General features: G+C 52.4%; 1 protein-coding gene across 2 annotated transcripts in view; it reads right to left on the reverse strand.

Moving 5' to 3' along the window:
* The window catches only part of LOC140392890 (forkhead box protein J2-like), a 61,838-nt gene that overhangs the window by 6,560 nt on the left and 33,054 nt on the right, over window positions 1-22,224 (reverse strand). Inside the window, exons 4-8 of one of the 2 annotated variants that reach the window (XM_072478653.1) lie at window positions 17,501-17,633; window positions 17,077-17,259; window positions 16,260-16,364; window positions 15,974-16,102; window positions 13,180-13,299 (exon numbers count right to left, since the gene is read on the reverse strand). In XM_072478653.1, the coding sequence (XP_072334754.1) occupies window positions 13,180-13,299; window positions 15,974-16,102; window positions 16,260-16,364; window positions 17,077-17,259; window positions 17,501-17,633 (670 nt within the window). Of the gene's footprint in view, window positions 1-13,179; window positions 13,300-15,949; window positions 16,103-16,259; window positions 16,365-17,076; window positions 17,260-17,500; window positions 17,634-22,224 lie in introns of both variants that reach the window. The other variant, XM_072478652.1, reaches the window with a different exon arrangement.

Raw genomic sequence — 22,224 nt, forward strand, 5'->3', positions numbered from 1 at the left:
ATACAGAGTAAAGCTCCCTCTACACTGCCCCCATCAAACACTCCCAGGACAGGTACAGCACGAGGTTAGATACAGAGTAAAGCTCCCTCTCCACTGTCCCCATCAAACACTCCCAGGACAGGTACAGCACGGGGTTAGATACAGAATAAAGCTCCCTCTACACTGTCCCCATCAAACACTCCCAGGACACGTACAGCACGGGGTTAAATACAGAGTAAACCTCCCTCTACACTGTCCCCATCAAACACTCCCAGGACAGGTACGCGGGGGGTTAGATACAGAGTAAAGCTTCCTCTACACTGACCCCATCAAACACTCCCAGGACAGGTACAGTACGGGGTTAGATATAGAGTAAAGCTCCCTCTACACTGTCCCCATCAAACACTCCCAGGACAGGTACAGCGCAGGGTTAGATACAGAGTAAAGCTCCCTCTACACTGTCCCCATCAAACACTCCCAGTACAGATACAGCACGATGTTAGATACAGAGTAAACCTCCCTCTACACTGTCGCCATCAAACACTCCCAGGACAGGTGCAGCACAGGGTTTGATACAGAGTAAAGCTCCCTCTACACTGTCGCATCAAACACTCTCAGGACAGGTACAGCACGGGGTTAGATACAGAGTAAAACTCCCTCTACACTGTCCCCATCAAACACTCCCAGGACAGGTGCAGCACAGGGTTTGATACAGAGTAAAGCTCCCTCTACACTGCCCCCATCAAACACTCCCAGGACAGGTACAGCACGAGGTTAGATACAGAGTAAAGCTCCCTCTCCACTGTCCCCATCAAACACTCCCAGGACAGGTACAGCACGGGGTTAGATACAGAGTAAAGCTCCCTCTACACTGTCCCCATCAAACACTCCCAGGTCAGGGACAGCACGGGGTTAGATACAGAGTAAAGCTCCCTCTACACTGTCCCCATCAAACACTCCCAGGACAGGTACATGGGGTTTGATACAGAGTAAAGTTCTCTCCACACTGTCCCCATCAAACACTCCCATGACAGGTACAGCACGGGGTGAGATTCAGAGTAAAGCTCCCTCTACACTGTCCCTATCAAATACTCCCAGGACAGGTACAGCACGGAGTTAGATACAGAGTAAAGCTCCCTCTACACTGTCCCCATCGAACACTCGCAGGACAGGGTCAGCACGGTGTTAGATACAGAGTAAAGCTCCCTCTACACTGTCCCCATCAAACACTCCCAGGACAGGTACATGGGGTTTGATACAGAGTAAAGTTCTCTCTACACTGTCCCCATCAAACACTCCCAGGACAGGTACAGCACGGGGTGAGATACAGAGTAATGCTCCCTCTACACTGTCCCTATCAAATACTCCCAGGACAGGTACAGCACGGAGTTAGATACAGAGTAAAGCTCCCTCTACACTGTCCCCATCGAACACTCGCAGGACAGGTACAGCACGGGGTTAGGTACAGAGTAAAGCTCCCTCAACACTGTCCCCATCAAACACTCCCAGGACAGGTACAGCACAGGGTTAGTTACAGAGTAAAGCTCCCTCTACACTGCCCCCATCAAACACTCCCAGGACAGGTATAGCACAAGGTTAGATACAGAGTAAAGCTCCCTCTACACTGAACCACTCAAATACTCCCAGGACAGGTACAGCACGGGGTTAGATACAGAGTAAAGCTCCCTCTACACTGCCCCCATCAAACACTCCCAGGACAGGTACAGCACGGGGTTAGATTCAGAGTAAAGCTCCCTCTACACTGTCCCCATCAAACACTCCCAGGACAGGTACAGCACGGGGTTAGATGCAGAGTAAAGCTCCCTCTACACTGTCCCCATCAAACACTCCCAGGACAGGTACAGCACGGGGTTAGATGCAGAGTAAAGCTCCCTCTACACTGTCCCCATCAAACACTCCCAGGACAGGGACTGCACGGGGTTAGATACAGAGTAAAGTTCTCTCCACACTGTCCCCATCAAACACTCCCAGGACAGGTACAGCACGAGGTTAGATACAGAGTAAAGCTCCCTCTACACTGTCCCCATCAAACACTCCCAGGACACGTACAGCACGGGGTTAAATACAGAGTAAACCTCCCTCTGCACTGTCCCCATCAAACACTCCCAGGACAGGTACGCGGGGGGTTAGATACAGAGTAAAGCTTCCTCTACACTGACCCCATCAAACACTCCCAGGACAGGTACAGTACGGGGTTAGATATAGAGTAAAGCTCCCTCTACACTGTCCCCATCAAACACTCCCAGGACAGGTACAGCGCAGGGTTAGATACAGAGTAAAGCTCCCTCTACACTGTCCCTATCAAACACTCCCAGTACAGATACAGCACGGGGTTAGAGACAGAGTAAACCTCCCTCTACACTGTCGCCATCAAACACTCCCAGGACAGGTGCAGCACAGGGTTTGATACAGAGTAAAGCTCCCTCTGCTCTGTCCCCATCAAACATTCCCAGGACAGGTACAGCACGTGGTTAAATACAGAGTAAAGCTCCCTCTACACTGTCCCCATCAAACACTCTCAGGACAGGTACAGCACGGGGTTAGATACAGAGTAAAACTCCCTCTACACTGTCCCCATCAAACACTCGCAGGACAGGTGCAGCACAGGGTTTGATACAGAGTAAAGCTCCCTCTACACTGCCCCCATCAAACACTCCCAGGACAGGTACAGCACGAGGTTAGATACAGAGTAAAGCTCCCTCTCCACTGTCCCCATCAAACACTCCCAGGACAGGTACAGCACGGGGTTAGATACAGAGTAAAGCTCCCTCTACACTGTCCCCATCAAACACTCCCAGGTCAGGGACAGCACGGGGTTAGATACAGAGTAAAGCTCCCTCTACACTGTCCCCATCAAACACTCCCAGGACAGGTACATGGGGTTTGATACAGAGTAAAGTTCTCTCCACACTGTCCCCATCAAACACTCCCAGGACAGGTACAGCACGGGGTGAGATACAGAGTAAAGCTCCCTCTACACTGTCCCTATCAAATACTCCCAGGACAGGTACAGCACGGAGTTAGATACAGAGTAAAGCTCCCTCTACACTGTCCCCATCGAACACTCGCAGGACAGGGTCAGCACGGTGTTAGATACAGAGTAAAGCTCCCTCTACACTGTCCCCATCAAACACTCCCAGGACAGGTACATGGGGTTTGATACAGAGTAAAGTTCTCTCTACACTGTCCCCATCAAACACTCCCAGGACAGGTACAGCACGGGGTTAGATGCAGAGTAAAGCTCCCTCTACACTGTCCCCATCAAACACTCCCAGGACAGGGACTGCACGGGGTTAGATACAGAGTAAAGCTCCCTCTACACTGTCCCCATCAAACACTCCCAGGACAGGTACAGCACGAGGTTAGATACAGAGTAAAGCTCCCTCTACACTGTCCCCATCAAACACTCCCAGGACAGGTACAGCACGGGGTTAGATACAGAGTGAAGCTCCCTCTGCTCTGTCCCCATCAAACATTCCCAGGACAGGTACAGCACGGGGTTAGATACAGAGTAAAGCTCCCTCTACACTGTCCCCATCAAACACTTCCAGGACGGGTACAGCACGGGGTTAGATACAGAGTAAAGTTCTCTCTACACTGTCCCCATCAAACACTCCCAGGACAGGTACAGCACGGGGTGAGATACAGAGTAAAGCTCCCTCTACACTGTCCCAACAAATACTCCCCGGACAGGTACAGCACGGGGTTAGATACAGAGTAAAGCTCCCTCTACACTGTCCCTATCAAATACTCCCAGGACAGGTACAGCACGGAGTTAGATACAGAGTAAAGCTCCCTCTACACTGTCCCCATTGAACACTCGCAGGACAGGTACAGCACGGGGTTAGGTACAGAGTAAAGCTCCCTCAACACTGTCCCCATCAAACACTCCCAGGACAGGTACAGCACAGGGTTAGATACAGAGTAAAGCTCCATCTACACTGCCCCCATCAAACACTCCCAGGACAGGTATAGCACAAGGTTAGATACAGAGTAAAGCTCCCTCTACACTGAACCACTCAAATACTCCCAGGACAGGTACAGCACGGGGTTAGATACAGAGTAAAGCTCCCTCTACACTGCCCCCATCAAACACTCCCAGGACAGGTACAGCACGGGGTTACATTCAGAGTAAAGCTCCCTCTACACTGTCCCCATCAAACACTCCCAGGACAGGTAGAGCATGGGGTTAGATACAGAGTAAAGCTCCCTCTACACTGTCCCCATCAAACACTCCCAGGACAGGTACAGCACGGGGTTAGATGCAGAGTAAAGCTCCCTCTACACTGTCCCCATCAAACACTCCCAGGACAGGTACAGCACGGGGTTAGATGCAGAGTAAAGCTCCCTCTACACTGTCCCCATCAAACACTCCCAGGACAGGGACAGCATGGGGTTAGATACAGAGTAAAGCTCCCTCTACACTGTCCCCGTCAAACACTCCCAGGACAGGTACAGCGCAGGGTTAGATACAGAGTAAAGCTCCCTCTACACTGTCCCCATCAAACACTCCCAGGACAGGTACAGCACGGGGTTAAATACAGAGTAAAGCTCCCTCTACACTGTCCCCATCAAACACTCCCAGGACAGGTACAGCGCAGGGTTAGATACAGAGTAAAGCTCCCTCTACACTGTCCCCATCAAACACTCCCAGGACAGGTACAGCACGGGGTTAGATACAGAGTAAAGCTCCCTCTGCACTGTCCCCATCAAACACTCCCAGGACAGGTACAGCACGGGGTTAGATACAGAATAAAGCTCCCTCTACACTGTCCCCATCAAACACTCCCAGGACACGTACAGCACGGGGTTAAATACAGAGTAAACCTCCCTCTACACTGTCCCCATCAAACACTCCCAGGACAGGTACGCGGGGGGTTAGCTACAGAGTAAAGCTTCCTCTACACTGACCCCATCAAACACTCCCAGGACAGGTACAGTACGGGGTTAGATATAGAGTAAAGCTCCCTCTACACTGTCCCCATCAAACACTCCCAGGACAGGTACAGCGCAGGGTTAGATACAGAGTAAAGCTCCCTCTACACTGTCCCCATCAAACACTCTCAGGACAGGTACAGCACGGGGTTAGATACAGAGTAAAACTCCCTCTACACTGTCCCCATCAAACACTCCCAGGCCAGGTGCAGCACAGGGTTTGATACAGAGTAAAGCTCCCTCTACACTGCCCCCATCAAACACTCCCAGGACAGGTACAGCACGAGGTTAGATACAGAGTAAAGCTCCCTCTCCACTGTCCCCATCAAACACTCCCAGGACAGGTACAGCACGGGGTTAGATACAGAGTAAAGCTCCCTCTACACTGTCCCCATCAAACACTCCCAGGTCAGGGACAGCACGGGGTTAGATACAGAGTAAAGCTCCCTCTACACTGTCCCCATCAAACACTCCCAGGACAGGTACATGGGGTTTGATACAGAGTAAAGTTCTCTCCACACTGTCCCCATCAAACACTCCCAGGACAGGTACAGCACGGGGTTAGATACAGAATAAAGCTCCCTCTACACTGTCCCCATCAAACACTCCCAGGACACGTACAGCACGGGGTTAAATACAGAGTAAACCTCCCTCTACACTGTCCCCATCAAACACTCCCAGGACAGGTACGCGGGGGGTTAGATACAGAGTAAAGCTTCCTCTACACTGACCCCATCAAACACTCCCAGGACAGGTACAGTACGGGGTTAGATATAGAGTAAAGCTCCCTCTACACTGTCCCCATCAAACACTCCCAGGACAGGTACAGCGCAGGGTTAGATACAGAGTAAAGCTCCCTCTACACTGTCCCTATCAAACACTCCCAGTACAGATACAGCACGGGGTTAGAGACAGAGTAAACCTCCCTCTACACTGTCGCCATCAAACACTCCCAGGACAGGTGCAGCACAGGGTTTGATACAGAGTAAAGCTCCCTCTGCTCTGTCCCCATCAAACATTCCCAGGACAGGTACAGCACGTGGTTAAATACAGAGTAAAGCTCCCTCTACACTGTCCCCATCAAACACTCTCAGGACAGGTACAGCACGGGGTTAGATACAGAGTAAAACTCCCTCTACACTGTCCCCATCAAACACTCCCAGGACAGGTGCAGCACAGGGTTTGATACAGAGTAAAGCTCCCTCTACACTGCCCCCATCAAACACTCCCAGGACAGGTACAGCACGAGGTTAGATACAGAGTAAAGCTCCCTCTCCACTGTCCCCATCAAACACTCCCAGGACAGGTACAGCACGGGGTTAGATACAGAGTAAAGCTCCCTCTACACTGTCCCCATCAAACACTCCCAGGTCAGGGACAGCACGGGGTTAGATACAGAGTAAAGCTCCCTCTACACTGTCCCCATCAAACACTCCCAGGACAGGTACATGGGGTTTGATACAGAGTAAAGTTCTCTCCACACTGTCCCCATCAAACACTCCCAGGACAGGTACAGCACGGGGTGAGATACAGAGTAAAGCTCCCTCTACACTGTCCCTATCAAATACTCCCAGGACAGGTACAGCACGGAGTTAGATACAGAGTAAAGCTCCCTCTACACTGTCCCCATCGAACACTCGCAGGACAGGGTCAGCACGGTGTTAGATACAGAGTAAAGCTCCCTCTACACTGTCCCCATCAAACACTCCCAGGACAGGTACATGGGGTTTGATACAGAGTAAAGTTCTCTCTACACTGTCCCCATCAAACACTCCCAGGACAGGTACAGCACAGGGTTAGATACAGAGTAAAGCTCCCTCTACACTGAACCACTCAAATACTCCCAGGACAGGTACAGCACGGGGTTAGATACAGAGTAAAGCTCCCTCTACACTGCCCCCATCAAACACTCCCAGGACAGGTACAGCACGGGGTTAGATACAGAGTAAACCTCCCTCTACACTGTCCCCATCGAACACTCGCAGGACAGGTACAGCACGGGGTTAGGTACAGAGTAAAGCTCCCTCAACACTGTCCCCATCAAACACTCCCAGGACAGGTACAGCACAGGGTTAGTTACAGAGTAAAGCTCCCTCTACACTGCCCCCATCAAACACTCCCAGGACAGGTATAGCACAAGGTTAGATACAGAGTAAAGCTCCCTCTACACTGAACCACTCAAATACTCCCAGGACAGGTACAGCACGGGGTTAGATACAGAGTAAAGCTCCCTCTACACTGCCCCCATCAAACACTCCCAGGACAGGTACAGCACGGGGTTAGATTCAGAGTAAAGCTCCCTCTACACTGTCCCCCTCAAACACTCCCAGGACAGGTACAGCACGGGGTTAGATGCAGAGTAAAGCTCCCTCTACACTGTCCCCATCAAACACTCCCTGGACAGGTACAGCACGGGGTTAGATGCAGAGTAAAGCTCCCTCTACACTGTCCCCATCAAACACTCCCAGGACAGGGACAGCACGGGGTTAGATACAGAGTAAAGCTCCCTCTACACTGTCCCCATCAAACACACCCAGGACAGGTACAGCACGAGGTTAGATACAGAGTAAAGCTCCCTCTACACTGTCCCCATCAAACACTCCCAGGACAGGTACAGCACGGGGTTAGATACAGAGTGAAGCTCCCTCTGCTCTGTCCCCATCAAACATTCCCAGGACAGGTACAGCACGGGGTTAGATACAGAGTAAAGCTCCCTCTACACTGTCCCCATCAAACACTTCCAGGACGGGTACAGCACGGGGTTAGATACAGAGTAAAGTTCTCTCTACACTGTCCCCATCAAACACTCCCAGGACAGGTACAGCACGGGGTGAGATACAGAGTAAAGCTCCCTCTACACTGTCCCAACAAATACTCCCCGGACAGGTACAGCACGGAGTTAGATACAGAGTAAAGCTCCCTCTACACTGTCCCCATCGAACACTCGCAGGACAGGTACAGCACGGGGTTAGGTACAGAGTAAAGCTCCCTCAACACTGTCCCCATCAAACACTCCCAGGACAGGTACAGCACAGGGTTAGATACAGAGTAAAGCTCCCTCTACACTGCCCCCATCAAACACTCCCAGGACAGGTATAGCACAAGGTTAGATACAGAGTAAAGCTCCCTCTACACTGTCGCCATCAAACATTCCCAGGACAGGTAGAGCACGGGGTTAGATACAGAGTAAAGCTCCCTCTACACTGTCCCCATCAAACACTCCCAGGACAGGAACAGCACGGGGTTAGATGCAGAGTAAAGCTCCCTCTACACTGTCCCCATCAAACACTCCCAGGACAGGTACAGCACGGGGTTAGATGCAGAGTAAAGCTCCCTCTACACTGTCCCCATCAAACACTCCCAGGACAGGGACAGCATGGGGTTAGATACAGAGTAAAGCTCCCTCTACACTGTCCCCATCAAACACTCCCAGGACAGGTACAGCGCAGGGTTAGATACAGAGTAAAGCTCCCTCTACACTGTCCCCATCAAACACTCCCAGGACAGGTACAGCACGGGGTTAAATACAGAGTAAAGCTCCCTCTACACTGTCCCCAACAAACACTCCCAGGACAGGTACAGCGCAGGGTTAGATACAGAGTAAAGCTCCCTCTACACTGTCCACATCAAACACTCCCAGGACAGGTACAGCACGGGGTTAGATACAGAATAAAGCTCCCTCTACACTGTCCCCATCAAACACTCCCAGGACACGTACAGCACGGGGTTAAATACAGAGTAAACCTCCCTCTACACTGTCCCCATCAAACACTCCCAGGACAGGTACGCAGGGGGTTAGATACAGAGTAAAACTTCCTCTACACTGACCCCATCAAACACTCCCAGGGCAGGTACAGTACGGGGTTAGATACAGAGTAAAGCTCCCTCTACACTGTCCCCATCAAACACTCCCAGGACAGGTACAGCGCAGGGTTAGATACAGAATAAAGCTCCCTCTACACTGTCCCCATCAAACACTCCCAGTACAGATACAGCACGGGGTTAGATACAGAGTAAACCTCCCTCTACACTGTCGCCATCAAACACTCCCAGGACAGGTGCAGCACAGGGTTTGATACAGAGTAAAGCTCCCTCTGCTCTGTCCCAATCAAACATTCCCAGGACAGGTACAGCTTGTGGTTAAATACAGAGTAAAGCTCCCTCTACACTGTCCCCGTCAAACACTCCCAGGACAGGTGCAGCACGGGGCTTGATACAGAGTAAAGCTCCCTCTACACTGCCCCCATCAAACACTCCCAGGACAGATACAGCACGAGGTTAGATACAGAGTAAAGCTCCCTCTACACTGTCCCCATCAAACACTCCCAGGACAGGTACAGCACGGGGTTAGATACAGAGTGAAGCTCCCTCTGCTCTGTCCCCATCAAACATTCCCAGGACAGGTACAGCACGGGGTTAGATACAGAGTAAAGCTCCCTCTACACTGTCCCCATCAAACACTTCCAGGACGGGTACAGCACGGGGTTAGATACATTGTAAAGCTCCCTCTCCACTGTCCCCATCAAACACTCCCAGGACAGGTACAGCACGGGGTTAGATACAGAGTAAAGCTCCCTCTACACTGTCCCCATCAAACACTCCCAGGTCAGGGACAGCACGGGGTTAGATACAGAGTAAAGCTCCCTCTACACTGTCCCCATCAAACACTCCCAGGACAGGTACATGGGGTTTGATACAGAGTAAAGTTCTCTCTACACTGTCCCCATCAAACACTCCCAGGACAGGTACAGCACGGGGTGAGATACAGAGTAAAGCTCCCTCTACACTGTCCCTATCAAATACTCCCAGGACAGGTACAGCACGGAGTTAGATACAGAGAAAAGCTCCCTCTACACTGTCCCCATCGAACACTCGCAGGACAGGTACAGCACGGGGTTAGGTACAGAGTAAAGCTTCCTCTGCTCTGTCTCCATCAAACACTCCCAGGACAGGTACAGCACGGGGTTAGATACATAGTAAAGCTCCCTCAACACTGTCCCCATCAAACACTCCCAGGACAGGTACAGCACAGGGTTAGATACAGAGTAAAGCTCCCTCTACACTGTCCCCATCAAACACTCCCAGGACAGGTACAGCGCAGGGTTAGATACAGAGTAAAGCTCCCTCTACACTGTCCCCATCAAACACTCCCAGGACAGGTACAGCACGGGGTTAAATACAGAGTAAAGCTCCCTCTACACTGTCCCCAACAAACACTCCCAGGACAGGTACAGCGCAGGGTTAGATACAGAGTAAAGCTCCCTCTACACTGTCCACATCAAACACTCCCAGGACAGGTACAGCACGGGGTTAGATACAGAATAAAGCTCCCTCTACACTGTCCCCATCAAACACTCCCAGGACACGTACAGCACGGGGTTAAATACAGAGTAAACCTCCCTCTACACTGTCCCCATCAAACACTCCCAGGACAGGTACGCAGGGGGTTAGATACAGAGTAAAACTTCCTCTACACTGACCCCATCAAACACTCCCAGGGCAGGTACAGTACGGGGTTAGATACAGAGTAAAGCTCCCTCTACACTGTCCCCATCAAACACTCCCAGGACAGGTACAGCGCAGGGTTAGATACAGAATAAAGCTCCCTCTACACTGTCCCCATCAAACACTCCCAGTACAGATACAGCACGGGGTTAGATACAGAGTAAACCTCCCTCTACACTGTCCCTATCAAATACTCCCAGGACAGGTACAGCACGGAGTTAGATACAGAGTAAAGCTCCCTCTACACTGTCCCCATCGAACACTCGCAGGACAGGTACAGCACGGGGTTAGGTACAGAGTAAAGCTTCCTCTGCTCTGTCTCCATCAAACACTCCCAGGACAGGTACAGCACGGGGTTAGATACATAGTAAAGCTCCCTCAACACTGTCCCCATCAAACACTCCCAGGACAGGTACAGCACAGGGTTAGATACAGAGTAAAGCTCCCTCTACACTGTCCCCATCAAACACTCCCAGGACAGGTACAGCGCAGGGTTAGATACAGAGTAAAGCTCCCTCTACACTGTCCCCATCAAACACTCCCAGGACAGGTACAGCACGGGGTTAAATACAGAGTAAAGCTCCCTCTACACTGTCCCCAACAAACACTCCCAGGACAGGTACAGCGCAGGGTTAGATACAGAGTAAAGCTCCCTCTACACTGTCCACATCAAACACTCCCAGGACAGGTACAGCACGGGGTTAGATACAGAATAAAGCTCCCTCTACACTGTCCCCATCAAACACTCCCAGGACACGTACAGCACGGGGTTAAATACAGAGTAAACCTCCCTCTACACTGTCCCCATCAAACACTCCCAGGACAGGTACGCAGGGGGTTAGATACAGAGTAAAACTTCCTCTACACTGACCCCATCAAACACTCCCAGGGCAGGTACAGTACGGGGTTAGATACAGAGTAAAGCTCCCTCTACACTGTCCCCATCAAATACTCCCAGGACAGGTACAGCGCAGGGTTAGATACAGAATAAAGCTCCCTCTACACTGTCCCCATCAAACACTCCCAGTACAGATACAGCACGGGGTTAGATACAGAGTAAACCTCCCTCTACACTGTCGCCATCAAACACTCCCAGGACAGGTGCAGCACAGGGTTTGATACAGAGTAAAGCTCCCTCTGCTCTGTCCCAATCAAACATTCCCAGGACAGGTCCAGCTTGTGGTTAAATACAGAGTAAAGCTCCCTCTACACTGTCCCCGTCAAACACTCCCAGGACAGGTGCAGCACGGGGCTTGATACAGAGTAAAGCTCCCTCTACACTGCCCCCATCAAACACTCCCAGGACAGATACAGCACGAGGTTAGATACAGAGTAAAGCTCCCTCTACACTGTCCCCATCAAACACTCCCAGGACAGGTACAGCACGGGGTTAGATACAGAGTGAAGCTCCCTCTGCTCTGTCCCCATCAAACATTCCCAGGACAGGTACAGCACGGGGTTAGATACAGAGTAAAGCTCCCTCTACACTGTCCCCATCAAACACTTCCAGGACGGGTACAGCACGGGGTTAGATACATTGTAAAGCTCCCTCTCCACTGTCCCCATCAAACACTCCCAGGACAGGTACAGCACGGGGTTAGATACAGAGTAAAGCTCCCTCTACACTGTCCCCATCAAACACTCCCAGGTCAGGGACAGCACGGGGTTAGATACAGAGTAAAGCTCCCTCTACACTGTCCCCATCAAACACTCCCAGGACAGGTACATGGGGTTTGATACAGAGTAAAGTTCTCTCTACACTGTCCCCATCAAACACTCCCAGGACAGGTACAGCACGGGGTGAGATACAGAGTAAAGCTCCCTCTACACTGTCCCTATCAAATACTCCCAGGACAGGTACAGCACGGAGTTAGATACAGAGTAAAGCTCCCTCTACACTGTCCCCATCGAACACTCGCAGGACAGGTACAGCACGGGGTTAGGTACAGAGTAAAGCTTCCTCTGCTCTGTCTCCATCAAACACTCCCAGGACAGGTACAGCACGGGGTTAGATACATAGTAAAGCTCCCTCAACACTGTCCCCATCAAACACTCCCAGGACAGGTACAGCACAGGGTTAGATACAGAGTAAAGCTCCCTCTACACTGCCCCCATCAAACACTCCCAGGACAGGTATAGCACAAGGTTAGATACAGAGTAAAGCTCCCTCTACACTGAACCACTCAAATACTCCCAGGACAGGTACAGCACGGGGTTAGATACAGAGTAAAGCTCCCTCTACACTGTCCCCATCAAACACTCCCAGGACAGGTACAGCATGGGGTTAGATACAGAGTAAAGCTCCCTCTACACTGTCCCCATCAAACACTCCCAGGACAGGTACAGCACGGGGTTAGATACAGAGTAAAGCTCCGTCTACACTGTCCCCATCAAACACTCCCAGGACAGGTACAGCACGGGGTTAGATACAGAGTAAAGCTCCCTCTACACTGTCCCCATCAAACACTCCCAGGACAGGTACAGCACGGGGTTAGATACAGAGTAAAGCTCCCTCTACACTGTCCCCATCAAACACTCCCAGGACAGGTACAGCACGGGGTTAGATACAGAGTAAAGCTCCCTCTACACTGTCCCCATCAAACACTCCCAGGACAGGTACAGCATGGGGTTAGATACAGAGTAAAGCTCCCTCTACACTGTCCCCATCAAACACTCCCAGGACAGGTACAGCACAGGGTTAGATACAAAGTGAAGAGCATGAGGAAAATGAGATCGAACCTTGTTGGGGAACAGGGAAAAGCTTGAGTGATGCTGGGCCGTCTGGATTGTGTTTTGTGCCGCCATTTCCAGCCTGCGGTCCCTCCATCTGGATCATTGTGGGCTGGTGACCCGTGTTGTCTGGGAGAGGGTGAGAGAGAGAGAGAGACAGAGAGAGAGAAACAAGTCAATACATCGTCTCACTGCTCTATTCTTCTCTCACAGACCCCTTTAATATTCCCCGTTTCCTATAACAATCCCCATCCCCGTCCCCTATCAACATCCGCTTTAACCCTCCCCATCCCCGTTAACCATCCCCCTCCCCTATAACCATCCCCTATAAATATCCCTGTCCCCGACCACCATCACCTATAACCATCCCTGTCCCCTATAACCAGCCCCGTCCCCTATCACCATCCCCTTTAACCCTCCCCCATCCATCATCATCATCCCTGTCCCAGTTAACCACCTCCATCCCCCATAACCATGCCTATCCCCTATAACCCCCCCATGTCCCCGTTAACCAGTCCCATCCCCTATAATCCTTCCCGTTAACCACCTCCATTCCCTTTAACCTTCCCTATCCCCGTTAACCATGCACGTCCCCATAACCCTTCACTTTAACCACCCCTGTCCCCTGTAACCCTCTATGTCCCTGTTAACCAGTCCCATCCCCTGTAACCATCTCCATCCCCTATAACCCTCCCTGTTCCCATTAACCATCCCCACCCCTACATGATGAATGGCGCAGCAGGCTCGAAGGGCCAGAAGGCCTCCTCCTGTTCCCATCTTCTATGTCTCTATGTATCTAACCCTCCCTTTAAGCATCCCAGTCCCTTTAACTCTTGTTGTTCCACACAGTGGCATTGTTGCATTGTCACTGGGCTGGTAATCCGGAGATCCAGGCTAATGCTCTGGGAACCTGCGTTCAAACCCACCAGGGCAGGTGGTGGAATTTGAATTTAATTTTTAAAAACCTGGAATTAAAAGTCTAATATTGACCATGAAACCACTGTCAACTTTTGTAAAAATCCATGGGGTTCAGTGATATCCTTTAGGGAAGGAAATTTCTCATCCTTACTTGGTGAGGCCTACATGTGACTCCAAACCCAAATGTGGTTAACTCTTAAAATACCCTCAGGGATGGGCAATGAATGTTGGCTCAGCCGTCAATGCCCACATCCCATAAACGAGTAAAGAATTAAATCCCATCGCTGTCATGTTTAACACTCGCGTTTAACCATCACAATCGCCAGAACTGTCCCTGTCGCCTATAACTATCACTGCCGCCTATAACTGAACCTGTCCCCTATAACTGTCCCTGTCCCCTATGACCGGACCTGTCCCGTATAACTACCCCTGTCCCCTGTAACTACCCCATCCCAATAACTGTCCCTGCCCCCTATAGCTATCCATGCCCCCAAAACTGTCGCTGTCCCCTATAATTGTCTCAGTCCCCTGTAACTATCCCTGTCCCCTATAACTGACCCAGTCCCGTATAACTATCCCTGTCCCCTCTTATTGTCCCTGGCCCCTGTAACTATCCCTGTCTCCATAGCCGACCCTTTAACCCTCCCCAATAACCACCCCATCCTCTACAACCGTCCCTGTCCCCAATAACCCTGCCCTATATTGTCTCCATCCCCTTTAAACCTCTCCATTAACCTTCCCCAACCCCTTTATCCCTCCCCATCCCCAACCCCTTTATCTCTCCTCGTCCCTTTTAATCCTCCCGGTCCCCTTACTTAAAAAAAAGATTCGTTCCAAACAATGCAAAAAATTCCAAATGTACAGAAAGAACATTCAAATGTAATACAAAGTTTGTCAACATTTAATTTTTACAAACTATAGTAAACCCAAACCCAAAGGCCCCCTATTTCCCCCCGGTCGCCCCCCCCCACCCCTCCGCCCTCCCCCAGTTGTTGGCCACAACAGGTCTTTGAAGATGGCGATGGACGGCCTCCATCTTGAGTAAAACCCTTCCTCCAACCATCTGATGGCATATTTAAATTTTTTTCAGTCCCAACAATTCTACCCAGTCCCCAAACCATGCCGAGGCCCAAGGTGGCGGCGCCGGCCTCCATCCGAGCAGGACCAGTCGCCGGGCAATCAGAAAGGCCCTTCTTCCCCTCAAGAAGCTCCGGCAAGGCCGACACCCGAATGATCGTCGCCGGTGGACAAGCCTTCAGCTTGATCCCCACGATCTCCGGCACGGTCTCAAAGAACGAGATCCAGAACTCGACCAAATTTGGGCAGGAGCAGGACAGGTGTGACTGGTTCGTCGGCCCCCTCGTCATTCACGCAGGTCCTCTACTTTGGGGAAGAACACAAATTGTATCAGGCTTAGCCTGACACAAGGGAAAGTAGAGTTCACCCTCTCCAAAATATCCCCTCATTCCAGTCCCAGACCCAGTTCCTCTTTCACTTCCCCCTTTATTCCTTCTAACAGAGCCTTCCCTGTCTCCAGTAATCACCTGTATATGTCAGAAGTCTTCCCTTCTCCCAGCTCATCACAGGATAACATCCAGTCCATTAGTGCAGGTCTCGGGGAATGAAGAGAGTTCCTTGCGAGCAAAGTCCCGCACCTGCAGCTTCCTAAACGTGCTCCCCACCCCCTCAGGAGTTGATACTTTCATCCCCTCCAGTCCCGCGATCCTACCCTCCACAAATAGATCCCTAAACCTCTCAATCCCCTCCTTCTTCCAAATCTTGTACTTCCCATAACCACCCACTCTGCCGCCTCCCCCCATCCCTGTTCCCCTTCCCACAGAGTTCTTGCCCAAGGCCATACCATCTCCTCGGCCTGCTTGCTTACTAGGCCCCGAAGCCTGGTCCGCGATTATCCCGCGTGCTTGGAAGACACCGTCCAACCAGCCACAGAGATCCCGGAACTGGCCCCGTTCAAAGGACTTGTCATTCCCCGAGAGGAAGGTCTCGCCTGTGCCTGTCAGAGAGAGAGAGCAAAGGTAGATATCGCCTGCCTGGGCCAACCGGAACTGCGGGAGTGGGGTGAAAGGCCGGAGGCTACACCCACTGGACGAGGTCACCGCGCTCGCAGGAGGATCGCGCGCGGTCAGTGACGGCCTCCTGGGGCTCCCTACCTGGAAACTGAGAGAGGTCCATCTCTGTCCACTCGATGTGACTCGCGATCTCGAGGCCAGCCCTGACCGAGTCGACGGTGGCCAACCAATCCAGAGGGAGAACTCCTCAAAAACACAAGAGAGGGAACCTAGAGCGTCAGCGTATTGAGAGGAGAAAGAGACACTCAGAGAGAAGGGGAGAGAGAGAGAGAGATGGAGGTACAGAGAGAGTGCGGAGAGAGTGAGAGGGAGAAACAGAGACAAAGACAGAGAGAGATGGGGAGAGACTAAGAGAGAGAAACAGACAGAGAGAGAGAGGCAGATAGATGGAGAAATACAGGGAGATGGAGAGAAACAGAGAGAGACATAGATAGAGGTTCAGAGAGAAAGAGAGGAGAGACAGAGAGATGATAGAGTGAGAGACAGAAATAGAGTCAGATTGAAAGAGACAAAGAGAGAAATAGAGAGAGCCACAGATCGAGAGAGTGGGAGAGCCAGAGAGAGAGTGGGAGAGACAGAGAGTGAGACAGAGATAGAGAGAGAGTGAGAGTGTGATGAACGGTTATTGTATTACTGTACCCTTATCACCATGTAAGGTGATGTCAGCTTTAAGACCGGGCTTGGAACCCTGGGGGACCTCCGGCTCCGCCCACCTGGGAGTCGTATATAAGGGGCCACCTTGCAGGCGGTACCCAGTAAGCACCCGTCTCGGCACCAGGCTAGTTCTTAGCTTATTAAAGCCTTCTTTACCGTTTTACTCTCTAGCGTCGTTATTGACGGTACAACAGAGAGACAGAAAGAGGCAGAGAGAGAGATAGACAGAGAGATGATCCCTTACCTGGTCCAGTGGAGGAAGTGGCTTCTCTCGGGGTCTCCAGCACCTGGTTCTGGATCTCCCTCCCCTGGCTGATGGGCTGTGCGGGGCTCCGTGGCGTGGAGAATGAGGAGCGGAGGAGGGGGGAGCAGGAGAGCACGGGGGTGTGAAGTGGGGTTCCGGACTCCATGGGGACATTGCCAGACCCTGAGAGAGAGAGAACGAGTCAGAGAGAATGAAATCCCAATAACTGTTGATTGAGACACAGAGGGGAGTTGGAGAGGAGCGTGGCGGTGTGAGGTGTGGACTGGGTTGCTCCCGAATTCCGTCGTCTCCCCCCTCCCCCGCCCATTGAGGCAGGCCCACACACGAGCCCCGCCCACACAAGCCCCGCCCACACACGAGCCCCACCCACACACGAGCCCCACCCTCCTCCGCACGGACATACCTGCGTGTCCTGATAATGCGACTGAGTGACACAAACTCCGAAATGATAGATTCAGGTCTGCAAAATCCAGTTCGGGAAAAGGGAACGCTGTCTCCGGTCGGGATTGAGGGAGCCTCCGGTCCGAGTCCAAAACCTACAGGTGGCATAGAAAGGACTTAGAATCCGACCCACTGAATCCCGGATACAATGTGAATCTCTCTCTCTGTAAGGAGCCCCTGTTAAAGAGGGAGTCTCTCTCTCTCTCTCTCTCTCTCTGTGTCAGTGATGCACGATCAATTGCACAAAGACTTGAGTTGGGTACAACTGAGGCTTTATTGCTCTAAGATGTGTGGCCTCCCACAGCAGCTGGCGAAATGGCTGCTGCACGGAGGACACGCATATTTATACTCCGCCTACTGGGCGGAGCCAGCATGCAGGGACTACCGTTGTACCTGTAGTACAGGTCCTACCATACATCACCTAATATAGGTGTAACAGTGGTTTACCACATTCACCCCCTGTTAAAATTGAGTCCGGCGGGGGTGGTGGAGAATTATATACAACAACTGAATTGTACATGTACAATTTTTGTGAGAAAAAAAATGTCTTTTGAAGTCCAGTGGACCAGTTAGAGGTTCAACCGGTCCGGGGCCTTGATGTGCCGCTGGGAGCGATGCAGTGGTGGCGGCGATGCCGATGCTGGTCTGGCCTTCGGTTACTCCGGGAGCATGCCAAAATTTCTTCATCCTCGGGCGTGGGCAGGGGAAGGACGGATGGTCCCGGGGGGGTTGATGCTGGGAGCGCCGGGGGAGGGGAGGGTGGCGCCGGGCCGGAGGGGTGTGTGTGTGGGGAACCTGCTGGTGCCAGGTCCCTGAGGGAGACAGTATCCTTGTGGCTGTCGGGGACGCCATGTAGTCATACTGAGGGTTCGCATGGAGCAATTGCACCCTCTCCACCAAGGGGTCCGCCTTGTGGAGTCGGACGTGCCTACGGAGAAGGATGGGTCCTGGAGCTGCGAGCCAAGTAGGGAGCGACACTCCAGATGTGGACTTCCTGGGGAAGGCAAAGAGACGTTCATGGTGTGTGTTGTTAGTGGCGGTGCACAGTAGTGACCGGATGGAGTGTAGTGCATCAGGGAGGACCTCCTGCCAGCGAGAGGCTGGGAGGTTCCTTGTCCGTAGGGCCAGCTGGACGGCCCTCCATACCGCCCTGTTCTCCCTCTCTACCTGTCCGTTTCCCCGGGGGTTATAGCTGGTCGTCCTGCTGGAGGCGATACCCCTGCTGAGCAGGAACTGACGCAGCTCATCACTCATGAATGAGGATCCCCTGTCACTGTGGATGGAGGCGGGGAAGCCGAACAGAGCGAAGATTGTGTTGAGGGCTTTGATGACGGTGGCAGACGTCATATCGGGGCATGGGATGGCGAAGGGGAATCTGGAGTACTCATCGACCACACTGAGAAAATACGTGTTACGGTCAGTGGAGGGGAGGGGCCCTTTGAAATCCATGCTGAGGCGTTCAAAGTGGCGGGAAGCCTTCACCAGGCGCGCACAGTCTGGCCGGTAGAAGTGCGGCTTGCACTCCGCACAGACCTGGCAGTCCCTGGTGACTGTCCTTACTTCCTCGACGGAGTAGGTCAGATTGCGGGCCTTTATAAAGTGGTACAACCGTGTGACTCCCAGGTGACAAAGGCTGTCGTGCAGGGTCCGGAGTCGGTCTACCTGTGCGCTGGCACATGTACCTCGGGATAGGGCATCGGGGGACTCGTTGAGCTTGCCGGAGCGATACAAAATCTCGTAATTGTAGGTGGAGAGCTCAATCCTCCACCTCAAGATCTTATCATTCTTTTTTTTAATAAATATTTTTATTCTCCTCCTTTTTCACATTTTCTCCCGCATTTACACCCATCAACAATAAACAATAATCAGCAAGATATGTCAATCCCCATAACAATAACAACGATCCCATCCGCCCACCAACCCCCAAACATCAGCCCGCATGTTTACATAAACAAATGACAAAAAGGAATCAGGGATTACCCATAATCACCCTTAATACACACAGAACCCCCCCCCCCAACTAATGTTCGATGTTATCCAGTTCTTGAAAGTGCATAATAAATAGTGCCCATGACTTATAGAACCCCTCCGAGCTTCCCCTCAGTTCAAACTTAACCTTCTCAAGGGTCAAGAATTCCAACAGGTCGCCACGCCAGGGCACTGGGTGGAGAGGCTGCTCTCCATCCCAGCAGGATCCGCCTTCGGGCGATCAACGAGGCGAAGGCTACGATATCGGCCTCCGCACCCGTTTCCAACCCTGGCTGGTCCGACACCCCGAATATGGCCTCCCGGGGACCCGGGTCCAGTTTCACGTGCACCACCTTGGAAATTACCCTAAACACCTCCTTCCAGTACTCCCCTAGCTTTGGACAGGACCAAAACATATGAACGTGATTCGCGGGCCCCCCCCCCCCCCCCCCCACAACGCTCACACACATCCTCTACTCCTTCAAAAAATCGGCTCATCCTCGCCCTCGTGAGGTGCGCGCTATATACCACCTTCAGCTGTATCAGCCCCAACCTCGCACACGAGGTGGAGGCATTTACTCTCCGGAGCACCTCACACCAGACCCCCTCCTCTATAACCTCTCCCAGCTCTTCCTCCCACTTTGTTTTGATCCCTTCCAGTGGTGCCTTATCCTCTTCCAGAATAGCTCCGTACACCGCTGATACTGCCCCCTTCTCCAGTCCCCTTGTCGTCAACACCTCCTCCAGCAATGTGGAGGCCGGTTCCTCTGGGAAGCTCTGTATCTCCTTCCTGGCAAAATCCCGAACCTGCATGTACCTAAACACTTCTCCCTGCTCCAGCTCATACTTTGCTTCCAGCTCCCTCAATCCTGCAAACCGACCCCGAAGAAACAAATCTTTTAGCGTCTTAATCCCCCTCTCTTCCCATTTCCGAAAACTTCCATCCCACCTCCCTGGCTCAAATCTGTGGTTCCCCCGAATCGGCATTTCCCTTGACCCTACCCCCAACCTGAAGTGTTGCCGAAACTGCCTCCAGATTTTCAATGAAGCTATTATTACCGGACTCCCTGAGTATTTCCCCGGAGCTATCGGGAGCGGCGCTGTTGCTAGTGCTTTCAATCCTGACCGCCTGCACAAACTCTCCTCCATTCTGACCCTCTGGGAATCAACCCCTCTGACCCAGCTCCGCGCCTTCTCCACATTCGCCGCCCAGTATTGTACATCAGGTTCGGAAGACCCAAACCCCCTGCCTGCCTTCCCCTCTGTAGCAGCACCTTTCTCACTCTGGCCACCTTCCCTCCCCACATGAATGAGGTAATCCTTCCCTCAATCTCTCTGAAGAAAGCCTTTGGCAGGAAATTCGGCAGGCATTGAAAAATAAACAGGAATCGCGGCAACACGTTCATTTTAACCGCCTGCACCCGACCCGCCAGTGACAGGGGGAGACCATCCCACCTTGCCAGATCAGCTTTCACTCTCCCCACCAAACTTGAAATGTTGTACCTGCGGAGCCCCCCCACTCCCGGGCAACCTGCACCCCCAGGTACCTAAAATGAGTCCCTGCCCTACGGAATGGCAGCCCCCCCACCCCTGCCCCACCCCCGGCCGAGACACCACAAAATACTCACTCTTGTCTAGATTCAGCTTGTACCCCGAGAAAGACCCAAATACCCGCAGTAGCTCCAATATTCCCCCTATCGACACACTCGTTTCCGACACATACAGCAGCAAGTTGTCGGCATATAAGGACACCCTATGCTCTATCCCCCCCCCCCCCGCACTATTCCTTTCCATACCCCCGAACTTCTCAATGCGATGGCCAACGGCTCAATCGCGAGTGCAAACAGCAGGGGGGACATAGGACATCCCTGTCTCGTCCCACGGTGGGGAGAAAAGTATCTCGAACTGATATTATTTGTGCGGACACTCGCCTTCGGTTCCTTATATGATAGCTTTACCCAAGATCTTATCATTCTTGATCTTGCCCCGCTATGTGTTATTGAACATGAAGGCTACCGACCGTTGGTCAGTGAATCTCCTGCCGGCCAGGTAATGCCTCCAATGCCGCACAGCCTCAACGATAGCTTGGGCCTCCTTTTCGACAGATGAGTGCCGAATTTCTGGGGCATGAAGGGTGCGGGAAAAGAATGCCACGGGTCTGCCTGCCTGATTGAGGGTGGCGGCTAGGGCGACGTCTGATGCATCGCTCTCCACTTGAAAGGGCAGCGTCTCGTCTACTGCGTGCATCCCGGCCTTGGCGATATCGGCTCTGATACGGGCGAAGGCCTGTTGAGCCTCGGCCATCAGGGGAAAATGGCTGGACTGTATAAGTGGGCGGGCCTTGTCCGCATAGTTTGGGACCCACTGGGCGTAGTATGAAAAGAACCCAAGGCAACGTTTGAGGGCCTTGGGCAGTGGGGGAGGGGGAGCTCCATGAAGGGGTGCATGTGGTCGGGATTGGGCCCCAGAACTCCGTTCTGGACCACATAGCCGAGGATGGCTAAGCGGTTTGTGCTGAACACGCACTTCTCCTTGTTGTAAGTGAGGTTTAGGAGAGTGGTGGTGTGGAGAAATTTAGCAAGGTTGGCGTCGTGGTCCTGCTGATCATGGCCGCAGATGGTGACATTGTCTAGGTACGGAAAGGTGGCCTGCAAACCGTACCGGTCGACCATTCGGTCCATCTCCCTTTGGAAGACCGAGACCCCGTTGGTGACGCTG

This window comes from Scyliorhinus torazame, chromosome 16 (genome assembly GCF_047496885.1).
Source record: "Scyliorhinus torazame isolate Kashiwa2021f chromosome 16, sScyTor2.1, whole genome shotgun sequence".
In the NCBI taxonomy this organism is placed as follows: Eukaryota; Metazoa; Chordata; class Chondrichthyes; order Carcharhiniformes; family Scyliorhinidae; genus Scyliorhinus; species Scyliorhinus torazame.